This window comes from Vanacampus margaritifer, chromosome 5, assembly GCF_051991255.1.
Source record: "Vanacampus margaritifer isolate UIUO_Vmar chromosome 5, RoL_Vmar_1.0, whole genome shotgun sequence".
In the NCBI taxonomy this organism is placed as follows: domain Eukaryota; kingdom Metazoa; phylum Chordata; class Actinopteri; order Syngnathiformes; family Syngnathidae; genus Vanacampus; species Vanacampus margaritifer.
This window is the reverse complement of record NC_135436.1, coordinates 8,331,990-8,353,119: the sequence shown is the minus strand read 5'-3', so window position 1 is coordinate 8,353,119 and position 21,130 is coordinate 8,331,990. Positions and strand designations below refer to the sequence as shown.

The window sequence follows — 21,130 nt, the reverse complement described above, 5'->3', positions numbered from 1 at the left end:
TTTAAACATCTTTGTAGCATTATGTTAATCAGCCTCATTTTTATTTTTTAAATGTTTTTTTAAACAAAATGTCTACAACTACTGATACTTACAAATGTTCACCAAACTGTGGAGTTATGAGGATTTGATATTGGAATTTTGGGACATTTGTTGCACTCATGCACAATTTTGCCAGATTTCATGTATAGAAATCTAACAGTAAAACTTTGTGTTTAGTTTCATGTATCTTGAAATGATTCATATCTCTGGTGAAAAACAAAAAGAGCGTTGATTGGCTATACTGCCATCAGTGCTAAAAGTAGACGCATGACTTGTAGAAGCTGCAACATCCCAAGAGAATTGTTTGCCTATTAAAAAGTACATTCGCCAGCACCTCTCTTTGATTTGCTTGATTTGCCTCGCAACATCAGCAGTATGCACTTAGACAAATGTAAGTATAACACATGAAAAAATTTGTAATAATATATCATGTATTTCCATCATAAAGCTTATCCGTTTTATGTAATTGTTTATTTGGTTGCAATGTTAATTGATGCAATGATGTGTGTGTTTCCTGAGATAATGATTGCAGCAGCAATAGCGTTTCACTTTGACATTGGCGCTTCCTTTTTGACTCAAGCACTTTAGTTATGTGTGTGGGATTCATGAAATTAACAATTTTTAAAAAGTACACAAGACCAACACATTATTGTGTTATGACAACATATCCAACTTTGCAATATCAGGATCTTGATTTTTACCGTGATCAGAATTCTTGCTATTTCAATGTAACTTTGATCTTACATCTCTTTGTTTTAATTTTTTTAAATGTACTTTTGGGAAGTTTTTAACACTTAACAGCTGCAGTCACTTTTACACAAGTATTGTTTCGTAGTTTAACGTTTGTGGAGCTCTTTGAGAACGGTGATCATTTGACAAATGGCTTCACATTAAAAATGGATTTTAATCTTGATATGCAAAAAAGTAGTAAGCCTTCATCTTTGTAAATTACTGTGCACCTGTGGCGCTTCCTCTTTTTGACTGAGTGAGTCCCTCTTCAGTTATCTGTGTGCTTTTATCATGTGTGATTTGTGATTAAGAATTTTCTGTTCATATATTTTCAGAATTAAAAGAGGATTATTTTTGTTGAAAGGCTAAATATGCCGGTATTATCACTTACAGTATAAAGCTAAACTATAATCATGGATAATTTTCTGACACATTACTACTTCCCAAGATGTAATAATGAAATATTTTATAGACAACCTCTTGACATTTCATTTCCCAGCAGAACAGCACCTGCACTGTAAACTATCACTGCTGTGAATCTGTGGATGTAATCAGGGACAATATCAAGTCTCTGTTTACAGTCCATTCCATTCACTCGTTGCTGATGTTATCATTCCTGTGCCTATGCACATTTAAAGTTCACCACGTGATTCAGAACAGTTTATATTGGGAAAACCCCACTGAGAATTCAACAGGATTGTGCATAATCTTCTTTTCTTGTGCTCACCGTGAGCTTTACAATAATGACAAAGAATTCCCATCCATTCTTTTTTATTTTTATTTTTAATCTCGTTGATTCTGTTGAGGGTCACGGGGAACTAACTGACGCCCATCCCACATGTTGTCAGGCAAAAGACAGACTTTAAACATGGGCTTGCCGGCAGTCAATCGCAGGGCTCATTTAGTGTAAAGACAGATTCACACTCTCTGAGTGGCAACTGAACCCACACTGCCAGCACAGAAGTCAAGTGAACTGCGACACTGTCAGTCATACTGAAAAGAAACAAAACATTCACTTGATTTTTATTGTAACTATTCATATGAATATATCACATAACAATACATTTATCCAAAGATTGGCAAGGAAAGATATCAATTTACTTTAAGGGATGTTCAAAATGAATCCCATTAACAACTCCATCATTTAGTCAACAAAAAAAAGCAAAACAAACGTTACAAATTCTCAACCTTGACCACATGTTTACACCGAAATTGTAATGTCTGACGTGTAGAATGTTATCAATCACCCATCAGCTGCTGATAAGAACAAAGGGAAAACAGTCAGAACCATCTCACCTTTACAATAGAGATTAAGTGGACGCACATACCCAGCGGCACTACGGACACTTGCCCTTTCACCTTTATCACTGCGAGAGCTGCAAACACCCTCTAGGGGTTAAAGGTCTGTCACAGCAGTAGAAGTGACAAGGAGACAGTTCCTGTTCTCAACTGTCACTCTGGTGAAATACTAACGATTAGGTTTGTAGAATGTGTTTTTTAACTTATCCTTTATTTGACCAGGTGAAAATGGTGATTGAGATCAAAAATATTTTTTTGTAAGGGTGACCAGGCCGTGAAATCAACATAGACAGCTGAATATTAAACTTAACAAAATACCATGCAGATGAATAAATTTCAATGTACACAGTCCATTCACATTAATAAGGTGTATGTGTACAGTGCTTAACAAGTTTACTAGACTATCTTGCAAGATCTATGCCATTATGCCCTACTGTATATCTGTAATCGTCAACAGGCCAGCATGTAGAAGGGCTTTAACCAAAAGGATGATTCCTAAAATAAGATGAAATGTTGAAATATGATTATTATTGTTAGGCATGATTTTTTTAATTTGTTGTTCAACAATTATAATGCACTTAATTATTTACTTGTATTACAAAGCAGAAAACAAATTAGTTTTAGAGGCAAAATAGTTTTATTGTTTTGCTTCACTCAAATTAAGGTATACAGTACAAAATTCATCATTCATAAAATGACACACTGCAGGGAGGTAACTGGAATGGAAAGACCGTGTAAAGTACTTCATGATTTTGAGTGGTCTCTTTAAGAGGTGATCCTATTTAAGATAAGCTAAACTTTATTGGCCCCACAATGGGGAAATTCGGTTCTTCTCCTTTACTCGAATACACAATAACAGTGTGTTCCTTTTCAACTGTGGAAAAACAGATTTTAAACCCTTATAAGGAACCCCGACTATAGTGACAAGCTCTATATTACTTATTTGGTTGTTACTAACATAACTATGAAATTCATTTTTGAAAAATCATTTCCAGTTTAATACATTTTGTAGAAACTTTATCTGGACGTATGCCGCCATTGTTATTTACGTCGCAACGCATTCAGTGCGTAGTGACGTAGAATGGCGGCTGGCTCTCTGTCAATGTGAAACGCCTATAAAGAAAGCAAGGATCAAAACTCTTGAATGCGGAGAGTGACTCTCCTGATCGCATGTTATTTCTTTAGGAACACTACGGAAGCTTTATAGGAGTTACTTACGCCATTCTACATAACTACGCACTGAATGCATCGCGGCGTAAATAACAATGGCGGCATACGTCCAGATAAAGTTTCTACAAAATGCAAATATATAGTCATTATAGTCGGGGCTCCTTTTAAGCCCGTATCTCACTGACCGACGGACTTACATATCGTCGCTGTCCTATGAAAGACACGTCACTTACTGTATGTCCATTTTTTTTTTTAAGTTTTTCAGATTTCTAAAATTTAGTTTCATCCCATAAACATAAAAATTACAAAAATTACAAAAATGGACATACGTGTTTTTCACAGGACAGCGACAATATAAAATGTATAATATTCATATCTCAGTCCATGAGTAAACAGTAGTACTATTTCCATAAAGTACAATGAGGTATATGCCACGGAGGAGGCGGGACTTCCGACTTCCTGGTTTTTACACATCAGCTTTGTTTCCGTTTCCTGTTTGCGACGTGTGGGCCACGTCCCAGTTCTTGCGCTTCTGCCTTTGTTCCCCTCAGTTGCACGTTTCCGTCAACACGAGTGAGTGTGTCTGTCTCAATTGTCCGAAGAATTTCAGAGAGTTGAGATGCCCGGTTGGGGGGAGCGCAGGGGTGGTTCTGTAGGAGGTGCTCATAATGTTTACGGAAGACGGACACCCGGAGTTGTTAAGATTACTTTAAAAACATCTCTTTCCCCTTATCGGGCAGGTTCGGGCATTTGGTGTTGTGTATGCACGCGCTTATAACTCGTGTTATGGTGCAGACGGAGAAAACGGATTTCAACGACGATGTGCGCCAGACGTCGCTTGATTGCTCATTACCCGGGTGAACGGCCATTTATCATGCAACGATATGCAGCATGCATGGAGCGGCGGCCTTGGCTTTATAGCTAAATTGCTTTGTGTTTAAAAAGACTTGTCATCCCTCATTAGGCAGTTCCGACACGAAAGCAAGTGGCCCTGTACTTTCCTCCGTGACCGGGCGTTGGTCATGTGACTACAGGGAATGCGCAAAATGCCCATTACACTTTTGTGAAACACTTCTATTTCGACACGCCTCAAAAGCCACCTCATGAGAGCGTTAAAACTTTGTTGCAATAATTGAGAGTTTTTTCGAAAATCACGTGTTGCCATTACCAGCTTGCTTTTGCATAATTTGTCTTTTGCGCAAAACTGAGGGTAATGGAAACGCACTTAATGAGACAGTGGTGAATGACTTCAGTTCTTGTTGCAGTAAAACCTTGATGAGTCATGGTGTCATAAGTGGCTCTCTTTTGATGTACAACACCTTATTTGAAACAGGTAGCGCTAACTGAGAGATTCAACTCTTTCAAAACTGGTGGGAGGCAAGGCAAACATGTCTTCTTTTCAAAGAAATGCTTCTATGGCTGTCAGCTGCTGGGGTTTTAATGACTCTATGAGTTTCTGGTAATTTAAAATGGTTTAAATGCTTAATGAAACAAACTATCGTCTTTCCCGCGCAGCATTTTGAAAGTGTGATGTATGGGAATTACTATTGTCCATGAAGTATACACTGGCTCCCGCGAGCTATGATGGGAGTTAAGGCAGTTGGCTGTTGGATGTGTGTGTGTTATGTTGCCTGTTGGATTAATAAAACAGCGTGTTCTGGAGAACCAAGGATTTCACTTCATTTGATGTCGATCAAGCTATGATGATAGACTTCGGGCTCCAAAGTGTGACATTTCTCACAAAGAATACGTTACAGTAAATAAATAAATTTGATTGTACGGTTCGGTTTGAGCTGGGCTGAAATAGCTTTAAACGACCAACTTTCTTTTGTTCAAAAAAGCTGGTGCGGCCTGCCAGGCTCGATTGGCGCAGCATAAGGAGTGTATTGGAAACCAGAATCAGTTAAATTATTGTATTTGTCAATGAAAGGTACATTCACATCTAGGATTTTTTTTTTCAGTCTGATGGGGCAACAAAAATCACAAATGGTCATAATGAAATAAAGTATAAGTAAATTAATAAAAAGAAAACAATGTGCAGTAGTGTAGGTTTGAAGTTTTAAGTGATGCCGGTTTATGTAGTGTTCAGAAGCCTGATAGTCGAGGGGAAGAAGCTGTTCATGTGGCGCGAGGCATGGTCCGAATTGACCGTAGCCTCCTGCCTGAGGGGAGACGTCCGAACAAACTGTGTCCAGGACAGGGTAAGTAGGGCCAGCTGCAATGTGACCTCCACGCCCCCAGGTCGTGGACACTTATAGGTTCTGGGAGCTTACAGTCGATCACCTTCTCAGCAGCGCAGTCTGTGCTTGTTCCTGGCAGCGTTAGAAGGGAGGTGAGGATGGACTCGATGATGGCCTTGTAGAGCTGCACAAACATCTTGGCCGGCAGCTTGAGTATGCTCAGCTGTCTCAGGAAGAACATCCTCAGATGGGCCTTTTTGATGAGGGAGATGATGGTCGACACCCACTTGTGATTCTGGTTGACGGTGGTGCCCAGGAAGCGGAAAGAGTCTAGAATGAAGCTGGAGGAGTCTGTGAGGGTGAAGGGGCGTCGTGGAGCTGTGACCTTTCTTTAGTCTGCAGTCATCTCATTTGTTGTCTGGATGTTAAGATCTCAATTGCACCAGGACACCAGCCGGTGCACCTCCTTCCACTAGGCTGACTCAGCACCGACTGACATAAACCTGATCTGTTTTACAGACTAAAGGATGCAGCAGTTGATGTACAGGGAGATGAGCTGGGGAGAAAGTACACAGCTTTTATTGGCTCTGGTGCTGATGGTCCTTGTGTCCGAGACGGTATTCCCCAGCTTCAGTTGCTTACAGTAAGTCATTTAGTCTGTAATCCAACTGCAGAGGGATTTGGGCATGTTGAGCTGGAAGAGCATGTCTCAGATTAGAGCTGGGAAGATGGAGTTGATGGCCAAGCTGAAGTCCAAAAACATGAACGTGGTTTCCAGAGGGGTCTAGCAGTAGTGGTATGCTGTGGAGGGTCAAGTTGACTGCATTGGCTGTGGATTTGCTGGCTCTCTAGGGGAACTGCAGCAGTTCTCCATCACCTCAAGTTGTGATTGACTTGAAGTGAGGACAACACACTCAAAAGACTTCATGACTACAGATGTCAGCGCCACAGGTCTGTAATATGTGAGTTCTTGGGGACAGGCACAATAGTGGAGGACTTGAATCAGGATGAAACATGCCATGACACCCGTGAGATGTTGAAAATGTCAGTGAAGCCCTTATTCCAAATGGCTACAAGATCTCAAGTCAGGTTTCTTCCAAGATCAGCACCTCGTGACATTGCATGCTTGACCTTTCAGCAGGGCCGTTTCTAGCTTCATGGGGGCCTTAGGCAAAATGCTGTTTGGGAGCCCCTAGTTTGCCAAACTACAATGAAAAGATTCCTAACCCTTTAAATGGTCTCTTAAGATACCACCATCTATTAGACTTTATGAGCAAAACAGACTACAGTTAAAATTAAACATCTTAAGTTGACAGTCATTTTTACATCAATAAATAACACAGCTTTTGAGTATTCAGACAAATGTTTAATTTAAATAAAACACAACAAAACAAACTCAATTTTAAAGTTCAACAAGGAAAACAAGCTATATTAAAATAGCTCCTTAGGTTATCAAGCAAATAGACCATGAGTGAATATTGCTATTTTTTTTATTTTATTTACAGTAATATTCCAGTAATACAGAATATTAAAATTAATCCTTTTTTATATTAAATATTGTGACGTACAGTGTCTTTTTAACGCTTAGCGAGCTGGCTAGCAAAACAAATAAACAAACTTGCTAAAAATAAAATAAAAATGAGTTTCGCCTCAAACTGTCCAACACCAACAAATGCCAACCTTTCTCCTTTGGCCGTTTTTTTTCTTCAGTTTTCTTTTTCTTCCGTTTTTTCGCGCCGCTGAGATAACTTATTTTTGATGCCATTACACTGCCATTAGTACTGCCGCTAACGGGAAAGGTAGATGGATAGCTGTCAATCATTTTCACACACTTAGTGACGTAGAGGCTCTATGTCACTAACTGTGTAACACAAAAACACCAGCCACTGCGTATCATCACAGTTTATTTTATTTATATCCTATGTTTATTTTTTTAAGCATAAAAGCCATGTAATAAACAAATATTAGAGACAGATAAAGACAGGACATTTTTATTGTCCTCAGGTAAGACTACACATAGAGCTTGGGGGCCCTAGGCAGCCGCCTACTTGGCCTATAGCAAGAAACAGCTATGCCTTTTAGTCATCAGGTCAAGTCAAGTAATGGTGGGGTGACTGTGATTACTCACAAAGAAAAAGCAATTGCAACAATGAGTTTGCTCTTTTCTGACTCTGGGTCCGTTCCATAAGTTGTAGCCTACATATTGACAGTGGGAACGTGGACGTTAAATTGATTTATTTTCTCTGTCTTAAGTGTTGGCCACCAACTTCACAGTCTCACCCCAACAGTCAGCCCTCACTTTCCAACTCATTGTCGTAGAGCTGGTAAGGGTTTGACATTTTCTGACTGGGTTGATGTCGTGAACCACAACTTCAACCATGTTTGAACTGCAGTGGACTTAGAATATCTCCATGACTTGGATGGGGCACTTTGTGAAAATGTATACATTTTCTAGTTCAGAACGCTAGAACTGTATGTTGTCCCTCTCTGAATAGCCATTTGGCAGAGAACACTATAAAATGGTGGCGGTGTGGTCCTGCCACTGTCCATGTATGAAACCCGTGTATGAAAGCGGTTCTTTCAATGGCCTGTTTATTATATCCTGAAAACGACAGGTGATCAGGCACAGGTGTACACCACATTTCACCTCTCATAAACCAGCTGAGATAAGATCATTCTTCCCTGTAATAAAAAAGGAGCAGCAGGATAGAAAATAAATACCTGGCCTCTTTCCCGCCAGCATGCTAGGTCTACCTCGCAGTCAAAGGTTTTAGGTAGCTTATCTCTGACGTTTCTGTGTGGAGTCAGCCTGCTTGCATGATTTCGGAAACTTCCTCCTGCATTCCAAAAACATGCATGTCAGGTTCATTCAAGACTTGGTTTGAATACGAAGGGCTTTTTGTCTACGTGCACCGTGAGATTGGCATGTCTGTTGTAATTTTGCGCCTCTAGCATGTCAACTGATATAGTATCCAGCTCACCCCTGACCCAAGGCAGGATTTGCATCATAGATGGACTTCAAGCATCTCACTTTTTAAACATTGTAACTTGTCAAATGTGTAAAAGGAAGTTAAAGGGATACTTGACTCATTTAGCCATTTTCAGAAATAAAAGTTATCATTTTGTCGAGAATTAATTTGTAATTATTTTTTATGTACAATTAATACATTAAAAGGTACAGTGTGTAAAAGTTGACCACTAGATGTCGCCAAACAATATAATACAGCCGAAGCACATGCATTTCAAAGCACACAAACTCTGGTGACTCAGAGAGACCACGCTTCGCAAGTCTACCACCAATATTATGATTTGGAATGAGCGAGGGAGCATCTTGGCAAGCAACACCGACTTGGCAGCCAGGGAGAAGCCCGGCAAGTGACACCGAATGACCGAGCTAGCTAACACGAGTGTTTAGTGGGAGTTAGCCGAGCAACAGGCTGGATCAAGCGGCTAACAAGAGTGGCTAGTCAAGTCATCTTTATATAGCAGTGGAAGGAAGCTAGTAAAAGCTTTCGAGAGCAAAGCAGAGGGCGGCAAGCAGCGGGAGCCTGAAGTACGGGACTCGGTGGCGACCACCTGCAGCCCTAGCTGTGGAAGATAAGCGGCGGTCAATCCATTGGGTCGAACACTAGCTGTAAGCAGAGCTAACTACGTTTGCGAAGTTGTTGTTGCATGATTGGTCCTTACCTGAGCTCTGTGCACGTGTGGTGTCATTTTCAGTCAAAATGTGTTCTTGAAGGTATTAATTGTGCATCAAGAATTTATCAAATTAATTATAGACAAAATATTAACTCGTTACTATTGAAAATGGCTAAATGAGCCAAGTATCGTTTTAACTACAGTAAAACATAAAACAACAAAACACTCCAAATTTGCTTTGTCAAAAAGGGACAACGCACTTATGTATTTGGACATGTGACGGTCCATATTGCTTTGAGTGTGAGCCCACTCAGTTTATTATTTTGCTACTTGTATTACTATATTCTCTTTATTCTTTTCCCTCTTGAAATGTTATGCAATACATGTGGCAAAAAAATAAAGCCACAAAAAATTAAGAAAAATCTAAACACATGAGTTCTGAACTGAGATTTGGTGAGGGGAAAAATGTTAATGCTTTTGTAGACAAGAAAGGACACGCACTTAGAGAAAAATTACAGTTTGTAAAAAATTGCACGCAGTGGAGCAAGTTCATTACAGCCTGGTGGGTGGTCTAAGAAGTGTCATATACAGCATACACACATGAACAGGCAGGTGTCATCTGCCTCATGCAACTGGTCCACTCCAAAAACAGACATCTTACTTTGTTGAACACCAAAGTAACGGTACAATATCAAAAAGAGGTCTGCTTTCATAATGGAAGATGAATTCCATTTCAATTAGTATCGGTTTTCACTTCAAATTTGGTTGAATTCGCAAGTATGATTTCAGGAGGAGGAATACTTAAAAACATGAAGTCCAGTGAGGGTGTAAATATTAGTGTGAATTGGTATCATTTCGTCCAGCTCCCTGAGAACATTCAATGGATGAATGGACAAGAGTGGTGGATATGTACTTTGTCTAGTAGAAGTTAAGAAAAACCTGAATAACTACTGTGGTAAAAAACTGACGTTAGGTTGTCATTCAAGCAGGCAGAAGAATTTGTAGCTGTGAGTCAACAATATCCTCTCTCCCTCTCTCTCTCTCTCTCTCTCTCTCTCTCTCTCTCTTTCTCTCTCTCTCTCTCTGTTTTGGTGTTTCTAGATTCTTATTTCTCCCAAAATAAAGACTAGATTCTTCTCGTCTTTATGACTTGAAGTCATGCAGACTGATGGCATTTTATGTAGTCATGTAGGCTACTGTATATTCTGTTCTACCTTTTTTCTTTTTTTGAGGGGTTGGGGTGGGGTGGTGGTGCAACTGGTAGAGCTGATAGCCTGCAGGTCTATATCACTCACTCGATCACAGTTTACTATACTATACCATACTATACTATACTATACTATACTATACTATACTATACTATACTATACTATACTATACTATACTATTGATAATAGATAATGGGAGCAAATTTGAATTGTAAACTGATTGGATATGTGCAGAAAAACAAAAAACATTAAAATTACAAAAACACTACAAATATACACCACTTGTGTATCTAATGATAAAACTAAATCTAATGACATCCAATAATACAATGATTCTGAGCTTTTACCAAAAGATCAGTGCTCAATTTGATTTGCAGTTACAGAGGAGCTCATGTAACAATATTTTCATTATTCTCCTTTTTGTATGCAATTGATTTCTAGTACAGTATATCCAGCTTCTAAACTGGTCCTTCTGTCAAGTCTTGTAGTCCATACATTATAAATGTGGTCATATCTTATTTGTCCACAAAATGAAAATAAAGTTGCACCCATGTCTCTTTTTTGGTATTTCCAGCCCATCCGGCTCCTGTGAGCAGGTCCAGACCATACCAGGGTGTTCGAGTCAAAGACCCAGTCAAGGAGCTGCTGCGAAGGAAAAGAAGTGTAAAGCTGCTGAGCACCAAAACAACAACACATACTGCAGTAAGCATATCATATAGATCCACACATGACCAGTACCCATTAGAGTGTGAACAAAATTTGACTCTGGAAAATATTTGTAAATATAATACTAGCGAATGACAGACATGCGTCGGACTGTTTTGGTCGGCGGTGGGGTGCGAACAAGACCGATATGTGCAAGAACCTATTCAGCAATAGGGGCCACAGGCAATTATTCGTTGTTAAAGTATTGTACATTCGAGATGTCCCAAATTGATATTGTGAAGAACTCCTTAGAATGATTCACATTATCTGTCTGGCTCTTGCCAAGTTAAGTACCCCTGCTGGACAGTAATAGGACATTGCGATTTTCTAAGAATGTTGTAGAAATGATCATTTGAAAAATTTAAACAGAGATGGAAATAAAGTACAGTATTGTGTATGTTATTTAACTGTTTCCTAATTATTGTGAGAAAGCATTAAGATGATCAGTGTTTTCACATTAATTTAATTAATATGATTGATTATTCTTCTTCTTATTATTATTAATATAGCGGTAATTAGAGCAAATTTGTTACTTCAGAAGCCTGCATCAAACTGGTAACCCTTTGCATTAATCAATATTTGAGAAGTAGCTTTCAGTTTCAAAAAGGTGAATGATGCCTTTGTAAATGATGCTCCTTCAATCAGTTGCATTTTGCTTGGTTTGGAGTTTTTACTCATTTAAACTGTCTGGGAATGAACAACATTGTGATCATTTTATAACCACTAATACTTGGTGGCTGATACACAGATTTCAAACACAAAGTCATTTGGTCTGAATGTTGTGGCATGGAAGTTGTAGGTTGAAAAAAAATGTGACATTTCGACAGCTTGAGTATAATTCCCAATCATTAGTGCTATTCACAAAAGCTACAAGAAAAGCCCTGCGTGAGCCACAGCCTTTTCCTGAACACAGGGGGATTTTGTCCTTATGTAATGCAGGTGTTTTTCCATGACAGTTACAGCCATTTGCTGCAGGGCTCCGGGACAGGGCACAGTGCCCTATGCAAAATAACCTGCAGCCTTGCCAAAGTTCCAGCCCTTTTGCTTTTTATTGCACCCACACACAGACAACACACACACCCACACAAGACACACACACATCCTTCAGAACACACTCATTGGCAAGACAACTTTTTGGTGAATGCTTAAGAGACAGCAGTTTCCCAAAGTAAGTAAGAGTAAACACATTTGGAACACTATGTCACAATTAGCATTATGACAAAACCATGACATCCTTTACAACTATCAATTATTTTTTATTTTTCATTGTTTTGCAATAATAATAATACTACGAATAATAATAATAATAAAACAGGGTGTACTTTGCATTGTTAAATAAGTGGTCACATTATCAGACCCGTTTTCAGTCGGCATATCCCGTGGTCTAAGTGCTCTCTCTATGTTGCGTTTAGAGGCTACTGGGATGAATGCAAAAGATTTAACTAAAATTAAAAAAAAATCTGTTGAGTTACATTTTTGTGCTGATTAAAATTAAAATTGTCATGCTGATTCCAAAATTGCAGTCTTTTTTTTTTCTAGCATGTCAATTTTTTCTCTCCATAATTTACCCTCCAAATACGCAAAATTCCAGTGATTAGCTGCAGTAAGAATGTAGTAAGAAGAGCTGGTCACGATTGGACTCATCTACAGGTATGTGACAACTGTTTTGTGCAGTCACAATTGAGACACTGAGGTGAGATGTGTGTACGGCTCCCAGTAGGTCAATACTATCAATATCACACAGAAAGCTAGCATACACTGAAAATCCTAAAATAACAGAATTTCAATGTTTATTTTAATTTACAGATTTTTCCTATATTTTTAAAATAGCATTTAATTTTCAAAAATAGACTGTGCTCTTATGGACTGAATTTAAAATAACATGAAATCATTGTAACTGTGAAAACACAATATATGTTCTCCTACCCCCCCCCCCCCCCCCAAAAAAAAAACGCATTAGAAATACAGATATTTATTGGTAAAATATGTTCACAAATTAAACTTAATTTCACAAATATTTGTCTGTTATTTAAGGGAATAAACTGTAAAAAAAAAAATAAAAATAAAAAAATTCTGGAAAAAACATTTTAAATTACTGAGAAATCAAATAGTCAAAATTTTGTAATTTTACGATAAAGTATTTGTTAATTGACTAATGTTTTATTTTATTTTATTGAAAATAACTACAATTTCTGCAATGTTCTAGATGGTAACATTCATTGACATTGTATTAACATTTATTTTGAAAGGACATCTAATGATATATAGGGAAAGGGGAAGCTTGAGAGGGTGAATAATATGCAAAGCAAAGATTGGATTTATGGATGCTGCCTCTGTATACAGTTCATGTGATCTAAAATGACAAAAATACAGTGTTGGTGTGGCTCAGTGGTAGCGTCGTCGTCTACTATCCCAGAGGTTGTGGGTTCTATCCCCTTTGTGAGATAATAAAATACTGAACTCCTAATTCTGCGTCATCAGAAGGTGAATGACTAGTCAAAATCTAAAATAGTTTGAGAGCCTCATAAGGTGGAAAAGTGCTGTATAAATGAATTACTATAAAAGTGAACTCGTGCAATTTTAAACCAATTATCTATTTTTTCAACAGTTTTTTAACATGTTTTGAAAGATGAATCACATCAATTTTTGTCATTAAATGGTATATAACATCAAACACAAATTATTATAAAACCTTTTTCCATAAATTCATGTAAAACAACTAATAACAGCACATTTATGTTTTTTGTTTTATGTAGTAAATAAGAAAGTTTCTGTTATTTCACTGTAATTTTTTGGGCAACCCAGCCAAAGAGTTTACCGTTTTTTTAACATGTTTTTATTGTATTTATTTATTTTATTTTATTTTACACAGTGTAGTAGGGAGTAAGTTAAAGTACCACTGATTGTCATTAGAACTGGCTTTCCTCTTAACTTTGTAATCATGGGCATTCCGTTGTAAGTTCTATTTCATTTTATTCTGGGTTTTTATTTAGTTTTTTAGTTTTCAAAACTTGTAACTCTTCCATCTTAGTGTTGTATATACACACATACAAATATGTTATTATTATTATTATTATTATTATTATTATTATTATTATTATTATTATTATTATTATTATTATTTTAAGAAAACAAGGATCCTATAACTCAATCGCTTGACGTAAAAAATGAAACAAAAAAAGCTAGTGCAATCAGTTTAGGATTCTGCCCTCAAAACTAAGCGGCTGTCTGACCTAACTCAACAACAACAAAAATATTCCCCAGTTTTATCATGTAGGTTGCTACAGAATTAATTATTTGTTGCTGTGCTATGGAACACAGCCCCTTCATATACAATAGCTGACATCTGGTTTTAATCGTGCAAGACTAAATTGCATATATATAGTATGGTGATATATATGTGACAGTTCAGCAGCACTTAAAATTATGATTCTGTCTGATTTCAGTCTGTCACTCCAGCTTTCCACTCATCGTTGCAATGTGTATCATTTTTTTAGGATGTGATTACATACAACAACCAGTCAACATTGACACAAGGTACTCATTTAATCATCTGCCTTCCAGTCAAACACCTGCATGTGAAGCTTGCCAGATTTACTCTACTGCATATATTTTCATTCAATTCAGGAATCATTGGGGCTGATGTAGCCAGCTGCTCCCAAGCAAAGTCTCCAGTATGTGATGAATGGCGAGCTTCGCTCCCTGTCAGCAGGAATGGACTTCAGCCGGCTGTGACAGCTTGGTCCTCACCTGACTATGGCCAGCAGGTCGCCTCCACTCAGCCACCGGCCTGCCCAGTCGGCCCCACTTTGACAGCGGATGTCTACATGCAAACTATGTGCCCCAGTTACACCATGCTGACCTATACACAGACACCGCTGCTCACTAACGTTGGGGTGAGTAGTTGGAAATAGAATCAAATTTATATTAAAAAATAATTAGGAACAGGGAATTAGCACTGCTTACAGATTTGTTTTTGTTGTTCCAGGCCATCCCTGTGGCTGCAGCAACATGCTCCCTTCCTCAGATGGAGCTCCCAGATTTAGGGTGTGCTTATATCCCCTGGACTCGGCCCCTCACCACCATCTCCACCATGATTTCAGGGGTCCAGTTTGCCCAAGGGTCTACAACTCCATCAGGGTCCTCTCTGGTACATGTTCCTTTGTCCAAGTCTTTGTCCAGCCAAGCTATAGATTCTCAGCCACAGATCCTGGAGCCACTGCAATATTCAGAACAGGCAAACCCCAAACCACACAATGAGGTGCTGGATGATGATCAAGTAGAATCGGAAGCAGCAAACCTACTTGATAAAATTCTGGAGGATCAGGGGAAAGATGGAGATTCAGGAGGCAAGGTGTCATACAGTAGCTCATTCTTTTTGCCAAGTGCTTTTTGACTCCTCAGTTTTAGGAATAGGGTACTTTTTTGACTCGAGGGACCACAAAAGTGCAAAGGATAGAGGAGTTATACAGAAATAATATCTGATTTAAAATGAAACTTGGCATGTTTGCGCACATTGACATTTGTGTAAATACCAATAAAGTGATGATACAGGACTTATTTACTTTTTGGTCATTTTCAAGTTAAAATGAATACATTTTCATTGTTCAGAATGCAAATGGAAGAGACCATTCATGTACTCTTTTTCTATGCTGCTTGTCCTTATTAGACTCACAAATTAGGCCCCGACCGATATGCATTTTTTGAGTCCGACAACAGCCAATTACTGATTAATCTGCCGATTATTTAAAAATATATGTTATGCATAAGCCCCCCCCCCCCCCCATTCCTTTTCAGTGGGTGTCACTTACGCACAAACTTTTACGAGTATTAAGATTCTTTGCTTTGAATGACAAGACCATAGTATGACCTTATCCACTCATTTCATGAAGTATACAAGGTTATTGTATAGATTTATCTATCAATAGTAAAACAATTCTTACTGATTTACAACTGCTGTAAAGCATTAACCTTTTCTTTTATATATTTTTATCTTGTGTTATTTTCACAAGTCTTGGGACTTACTGGGCTAACCTGGGACCTCAGGGATTGTATTTAGTGCCATGTCATGTGGAAATGTGTGTTAAGACAAAAAAAAAAAAGATCCTTGGACGTTCGCATCCTTGAATTTTGAGAAAAGAAAATCTTTGAATCCTTGAAATATCAACTTTAAATATAACTTTAAATGACAATGACAAAAGAAAAAATAAGAAAGTGAAAGAATACAATAAACTAAAATAATAGCAACTGAAAAAACTGTAAAAACAAATACTGTACTGACCCTGTGCGGTGCCGCGCACCCATGGTGTACACACTTAGCACAGAAGAAAGTTGCGACTATAACTAAAACTAAATTAAAATTTCTTGTCAAAATTAACACTGCAAATAATAATACTTAAAAACAAACAAAAAAAAACTAAGTAGCAGTGTCAGAAGTACGACGGCGCATTAGGGCCACGTATAAATATATTTTTTAGAGGGCGGGAGCAATATTCCGACAAAAAACTATTTTTAAAGTGGCAGATTTGCGAGAAAAAAAAATCAGAAATGACAGTTTGTGCCAATAATTTTTGGTCGGGTTTTCAAATAAGGAGAATTGCTTCAACAGAGATTAACCATATGATGTTAAGCATTCACTCTTTGAACCGTTGTGTACGGCCACTGGCCAGCGACAAAGACGACTTACTTTGCGAAGGTCCAAACCTGGATGATCAAGCATTTAAGTTGATTTGTTAAAATGTATATTAACTGGTACATTTATTTTTCCAGAATTATTATTTACACGTTCATACATTTTGGTATTTTTTTTGTACAAGTCTCTAAATTGATGTGTCAAATCTGCTGCTCTCCGTCATTCACTAGCATTTATCTAAAGTATTCTAGAATTTGATTGGTTAGTTAGTGTTAGTCAGCTGATAGGGGATCAGAAGGTGTTGTCGCTCTGGCTGCTATGAATGACAGTAAAGTTTAGATTAAGAATGAATCTGTCTTCATCCTGCCTTTTATTTATAAACAGTCTCCCATTAACCACCAACGAATGACCACCACTAATGATTAGACTATAGCTATGCTACATGTATTTCTCGTAAGTTTCTGAGGTTTTTTCTCGCAAATTTGCAACTTTATAAAGTTGAAAATTTGCCACTTTAAAAAGTGGCAAATTTGCCACCTTATTAACTCGCAAATTTACGAGTTTTTTATTATATTAGATATTTTTTTCTCAAAATATTGTCCCCACCCTCTAAAAAATATTAATTTATACGTGGCCCTAATACGCCGTCGTACAGAAGCAATATTGCCTTTCAACACTGTCTTTTTTTCTTGGAGCAGCCGTATCACCCTGGATTAAGCCAGTGAGTCAGAAGAAATCCCATAGAAGCTTCAATAGACACAACGACTGACAATCGTGCTAACTGTTTGAGTCACCACTCAAATCATTTAGCAAAAAAAAAAAAAGCAACATAAGTAGTGAGAGAATTGTGACTGTATACATAAGTAATCGTTGTACCTTTGTACACTGTATTATACTGAAGTGTTACACTTGCGAGCTAGGCAACACTCCAATGTTGAGGTGTTGTTTAACAGATGTTTGTCTTGCAACTAGAGCATCACATTGCACACATGCCTTGGACATGCATATCTGGGTATAAATCATAATAAAACATTTCAATACTATCTATCTATCCATCAATCCTCATGCTGTTCACGATCATTGGGAGGCTTTAAAAGCCACATTCCAGTATGAACAAGTTAAGTAAACAGTTACAACAGCGACTCTAACCTAAAACACTTACTTTCATCATTACATTGCTTATGTGATTAGTTAATTTATTGATATTTTTTAAACATTATCATCTGTTAGCTGCCAGAGACTGTGACTGTCTGGGTATTTCCCATCATGCACGGAACTCCTGACAATCTTTAAACTGTTTCTGTTCACATCTCTTTTGATGTACGTTCCTACCTGTCCATCTCCCATACAGCAGGTGTTTGTGCCCCTAGAGCTGAACAATTATTATAGTTGTTTGTAGGGATTTCACCGATGTAACAAAGGAATACTTATCTTCATCATGATCCTAAAAAGTGACACAAGGTGAGCCCAACTTACTTGAATGAGGGTGAAAACAAACACTGAGCATTGGAAGATGACAAAAGACAAAAATCACATTTCCCCAGCCTTAAAATAAAATGGACAAATGATGTAAACTGTGTCTTGGTCAAATTGTTCACGTGAGGGTGATGCAGCACATGAAAAGATAACATCTTAGATCTTTCCAGGTGAACTGCAAAGCTTCACAATGTCAGTTTCCCCCCCGGGGAAAACTTCCAAGAAAACTTCTGGTGCTTGTTCTGGGTTGATTTTTAAAACATTCTGTGCCTTTGGAATGACGTGTCTAACCACTACCTTGAACAGCAGCATTTTGTACTAATTAATCAAGGCACAGCGTGTCATTTAAAGCTGTACCAAGCATGAAATCGAATGTAATTTCCCACTAAGTTATGTTGTAGTATTTTTTTTGCCCCTAAAATGATTTTTCCATCTAAGTGTCTTACAATATTTCATAAGAGTGAGTACTCCCCTCACAGACGTCATGTCTTTTCATGGACAAAACTGAAAAAAAAGTCATTTTACTACATAGTCAGCATACACCTTGTCTAATGGTGTAAATTTATTGTGCCCTCAAAATAACTCATCACACAGTTATTAATGTCTGAACTGCTAGCATCAAAAGTGAATACAATTGTGGCAGAAATTTCACTCATTTGTGTCCATCATTATTTTTCAGCATTTTCTTATTACTCTTTGAAATATAATTCACCAGCACTTCATAGGTTGCCACTTTAGTCCACTTCCACTGACGACATAACAGAGCTGGTTGTTATCAGAGACCTTGTGCTACTCCATATTCCATTTGAGGCTGCCACACAGGCTCAATGGTCCATCGGCTTTACCCTCAGCTTCTCAGCAAGGCAGTGGTCAGCTCGGAGGTGTGTTAAGGGTTGTTATCATGCTGGAGTACTGCGATGATGCCCAGTTCTGGAGGGAGGAAATCTCGTTTTTCTGCTTCAGTAGGTCATCACCACGCACTGTTAAAAAAAAAAAAAGAATTTCGATATTTATTTTATTTTACTGATTTTACCTATATTTTTTAAAACATTAGCTTTTTAAAAATAGACTTTGATCTTATATACAGTGGAACCTTGGAGTTTGAATGTCTCGGAACTCGTACAATTCGGACTTCAACCAAAAAATCATATTAAAAAATGCCTCGGAGTTTGAACTCATTTTCGGAGTTCGAACACCTCAGCAAAGCAAGCTAAGACGAACATACCTTGAAAATGGGTAAACGAGTGAAGCTGAGCAAAGCCGAGCGAAGCCGGGGAATGCAGAATGCTCACGTTGCGGTAGTTGAGACGATGCACTGCTCATTTCCAGTCAGATCGTGAATACTCCCGGAGGTGCTCCATACTAACGAGTGCATTTTGATTTTTCCATGACAATTTTCATCGCCATGGGCCCAAAGAAAGACAACAGTGCCAGTTGCAGCAAAGAAAAACATACAGTGCTACGAACCACAGCGGAATTTGAAAGGAGATTATCGCGCCGTAGTAACTGCCATGACTGCTTCCGTAAATACTGGCACGAGGACCCCCCCTCAACAACGTGCCTGACGTTAAACAACGCACGCAAGGACCGCTTAGTAGTCTAACAATATGCCCAATGTAAAATACACAAACTCAGCACTGAACTACAACTAGCATTAACATAGCATTTTTCATCTAATGATGCCATCACACCACAACAGGTAACGTGAGGTAAGGTAAGGTATTTTTATTGTTTAAATACTGTACTGTACTGGAAATGTCAAAAACATAAATATAAATTTAAATAGAAATTTTCTGTTTTTGGAGCTTGGGAACAGATTAATTGCATTTACATTATTTCCTATGGGAAAAAATGTTTCGGAGGTTCAACAATTCGGACTTTGAACACTTCACAGGAACGAATTATGTTCAAACTCCTATGTACCGCTGTACTAAATGTAAAATAATATGAAATCATTGTAACTGTGAAAACACAATATCCCCCCCAAAAAACACATTAGAAATACATATATTTATTGTTAAAATATGTTCACAAATGAATCTTAATTTTACAAGTATTTGTCGGTCGTTTAAGGGAATAAACTGTAAAATGCAACTTTAAAACTCTGGAGAAAAAAGGGGAAAACATTTAAAATTACTGAGGAATTAAACGTTAATAAATAGTATTATTTGTACTCACACGCACTTGACGCTTTCTGAACCCAAAAAAAAGTTGCTCTTGGTCTCGTCAGACCACAAGACATGGTACCAGTCCACGTCCTTAGTCTGCTTGTCTTCAGGAACCTGTGTGTTTTCATGTGCATCATCTTTGAGGCTACTTAATTTAATACTGCTATATGGTCTGCGCTTACAATTTACCTGACATTCACTCAGAAACAGAACACAAATATTGCATAAGCAGTTAAACCATTAGATGTGTAATAATCATTGTACTGCACATCTGAAAATATGTGTATGATGCTATTATTATGCTATTTGTGACACTGTTGTGTACCACACACAGGAAATTACAAGAAAATGCCTGGTGAATGACAAAGTTACCAAGCATTAACTCCTTCCAAGAAGCCCAGGGGCTGCAAATGCTGGAGCTTGTTGCCTTGTGCATTGGAATCATCTCAAATTTCATTTGCAGTGAAGAACTGTGGGAGAAACAAGCAGGATTGGTCGTGCCGAGGCCTGTTGTTTCTGCTCATTATCACTTCACGGGATGGTTACACCTAACACCACATAATTAAAAAAGAAAAATTACGGCTTTGACTATTTTTACTAGGATTTAGTATTCTCCAGAGGGCAGCAATGTGAGTAGTGGCTGACCTGTACCCTGTGTGGATTATTACATAACTGGGATTGTCCTGTCAGTCTATAAACCAGAAGAATCCAGGTTCCAATGAACGTGATAATATCTTGGAACACAAAGAAGAATTGTAAAGAAATTCAGCATTTACAACCTACACAATCTAATCAGCTACAGTACAAGAACCTTGTCAAAAATATTGCTTTTATAACGATTGCGTGTCATCAAAAAACATTTTGTTCGCGCACCAATTTAAGCAA

The 21,130-nt window shown here is 38.0% G+C and overlaps 1 protein-coding gene across 1 annotated transcript; it reads left to right on the top strand.

The window, feature by feature from the left end:
* The first annotated feature begins 398 nt into the window (after nt 1-398).
* Nucleotides 399-15,519, top strand: pou2af1 (POU class 2 homeobox associating factor 1). The gene is made up of 5 exons (XM_077566123.1): nt 399-430; nt 10,839-10,966; nt 14,467-14,506; nt 14,597-14,865; nt 14,958-15,519. The coding sequence occupies exons 1-5, from the start codon at nt 415-417 to the stop codon at nt 15,363-15,365; spliced, it is 861 nt and encodes a 286-aa protein (XP_077422249.1). The 5' UTR covers nt 399-414; the 3' UTR covers nt 15,366-15,519.
* The last annotated feature ends 5,611 nt before the right edge of the window (nt 15,520-21,130 follow it).

Excerpts from the sequence above, each read along its gene's own strand:
- pou2af1 (XM_077566123.1), top strand. Across the intron at positions 14,507-14,596 it reads CCAGTCAACATTGACACAAG|GAATCATTGGGGCTGATGTA; the intron begins GTACTCATTTAA and ends CATTCAATTCAG. Across the intron at positions 14,866-14,957 it reads CGCTGCTCACTAACGTTGGG|GCCATCCCTGTGGCTGCAGC; the intron begins GTGAGTAGTTGG and ends TTGTTGTTCCAG.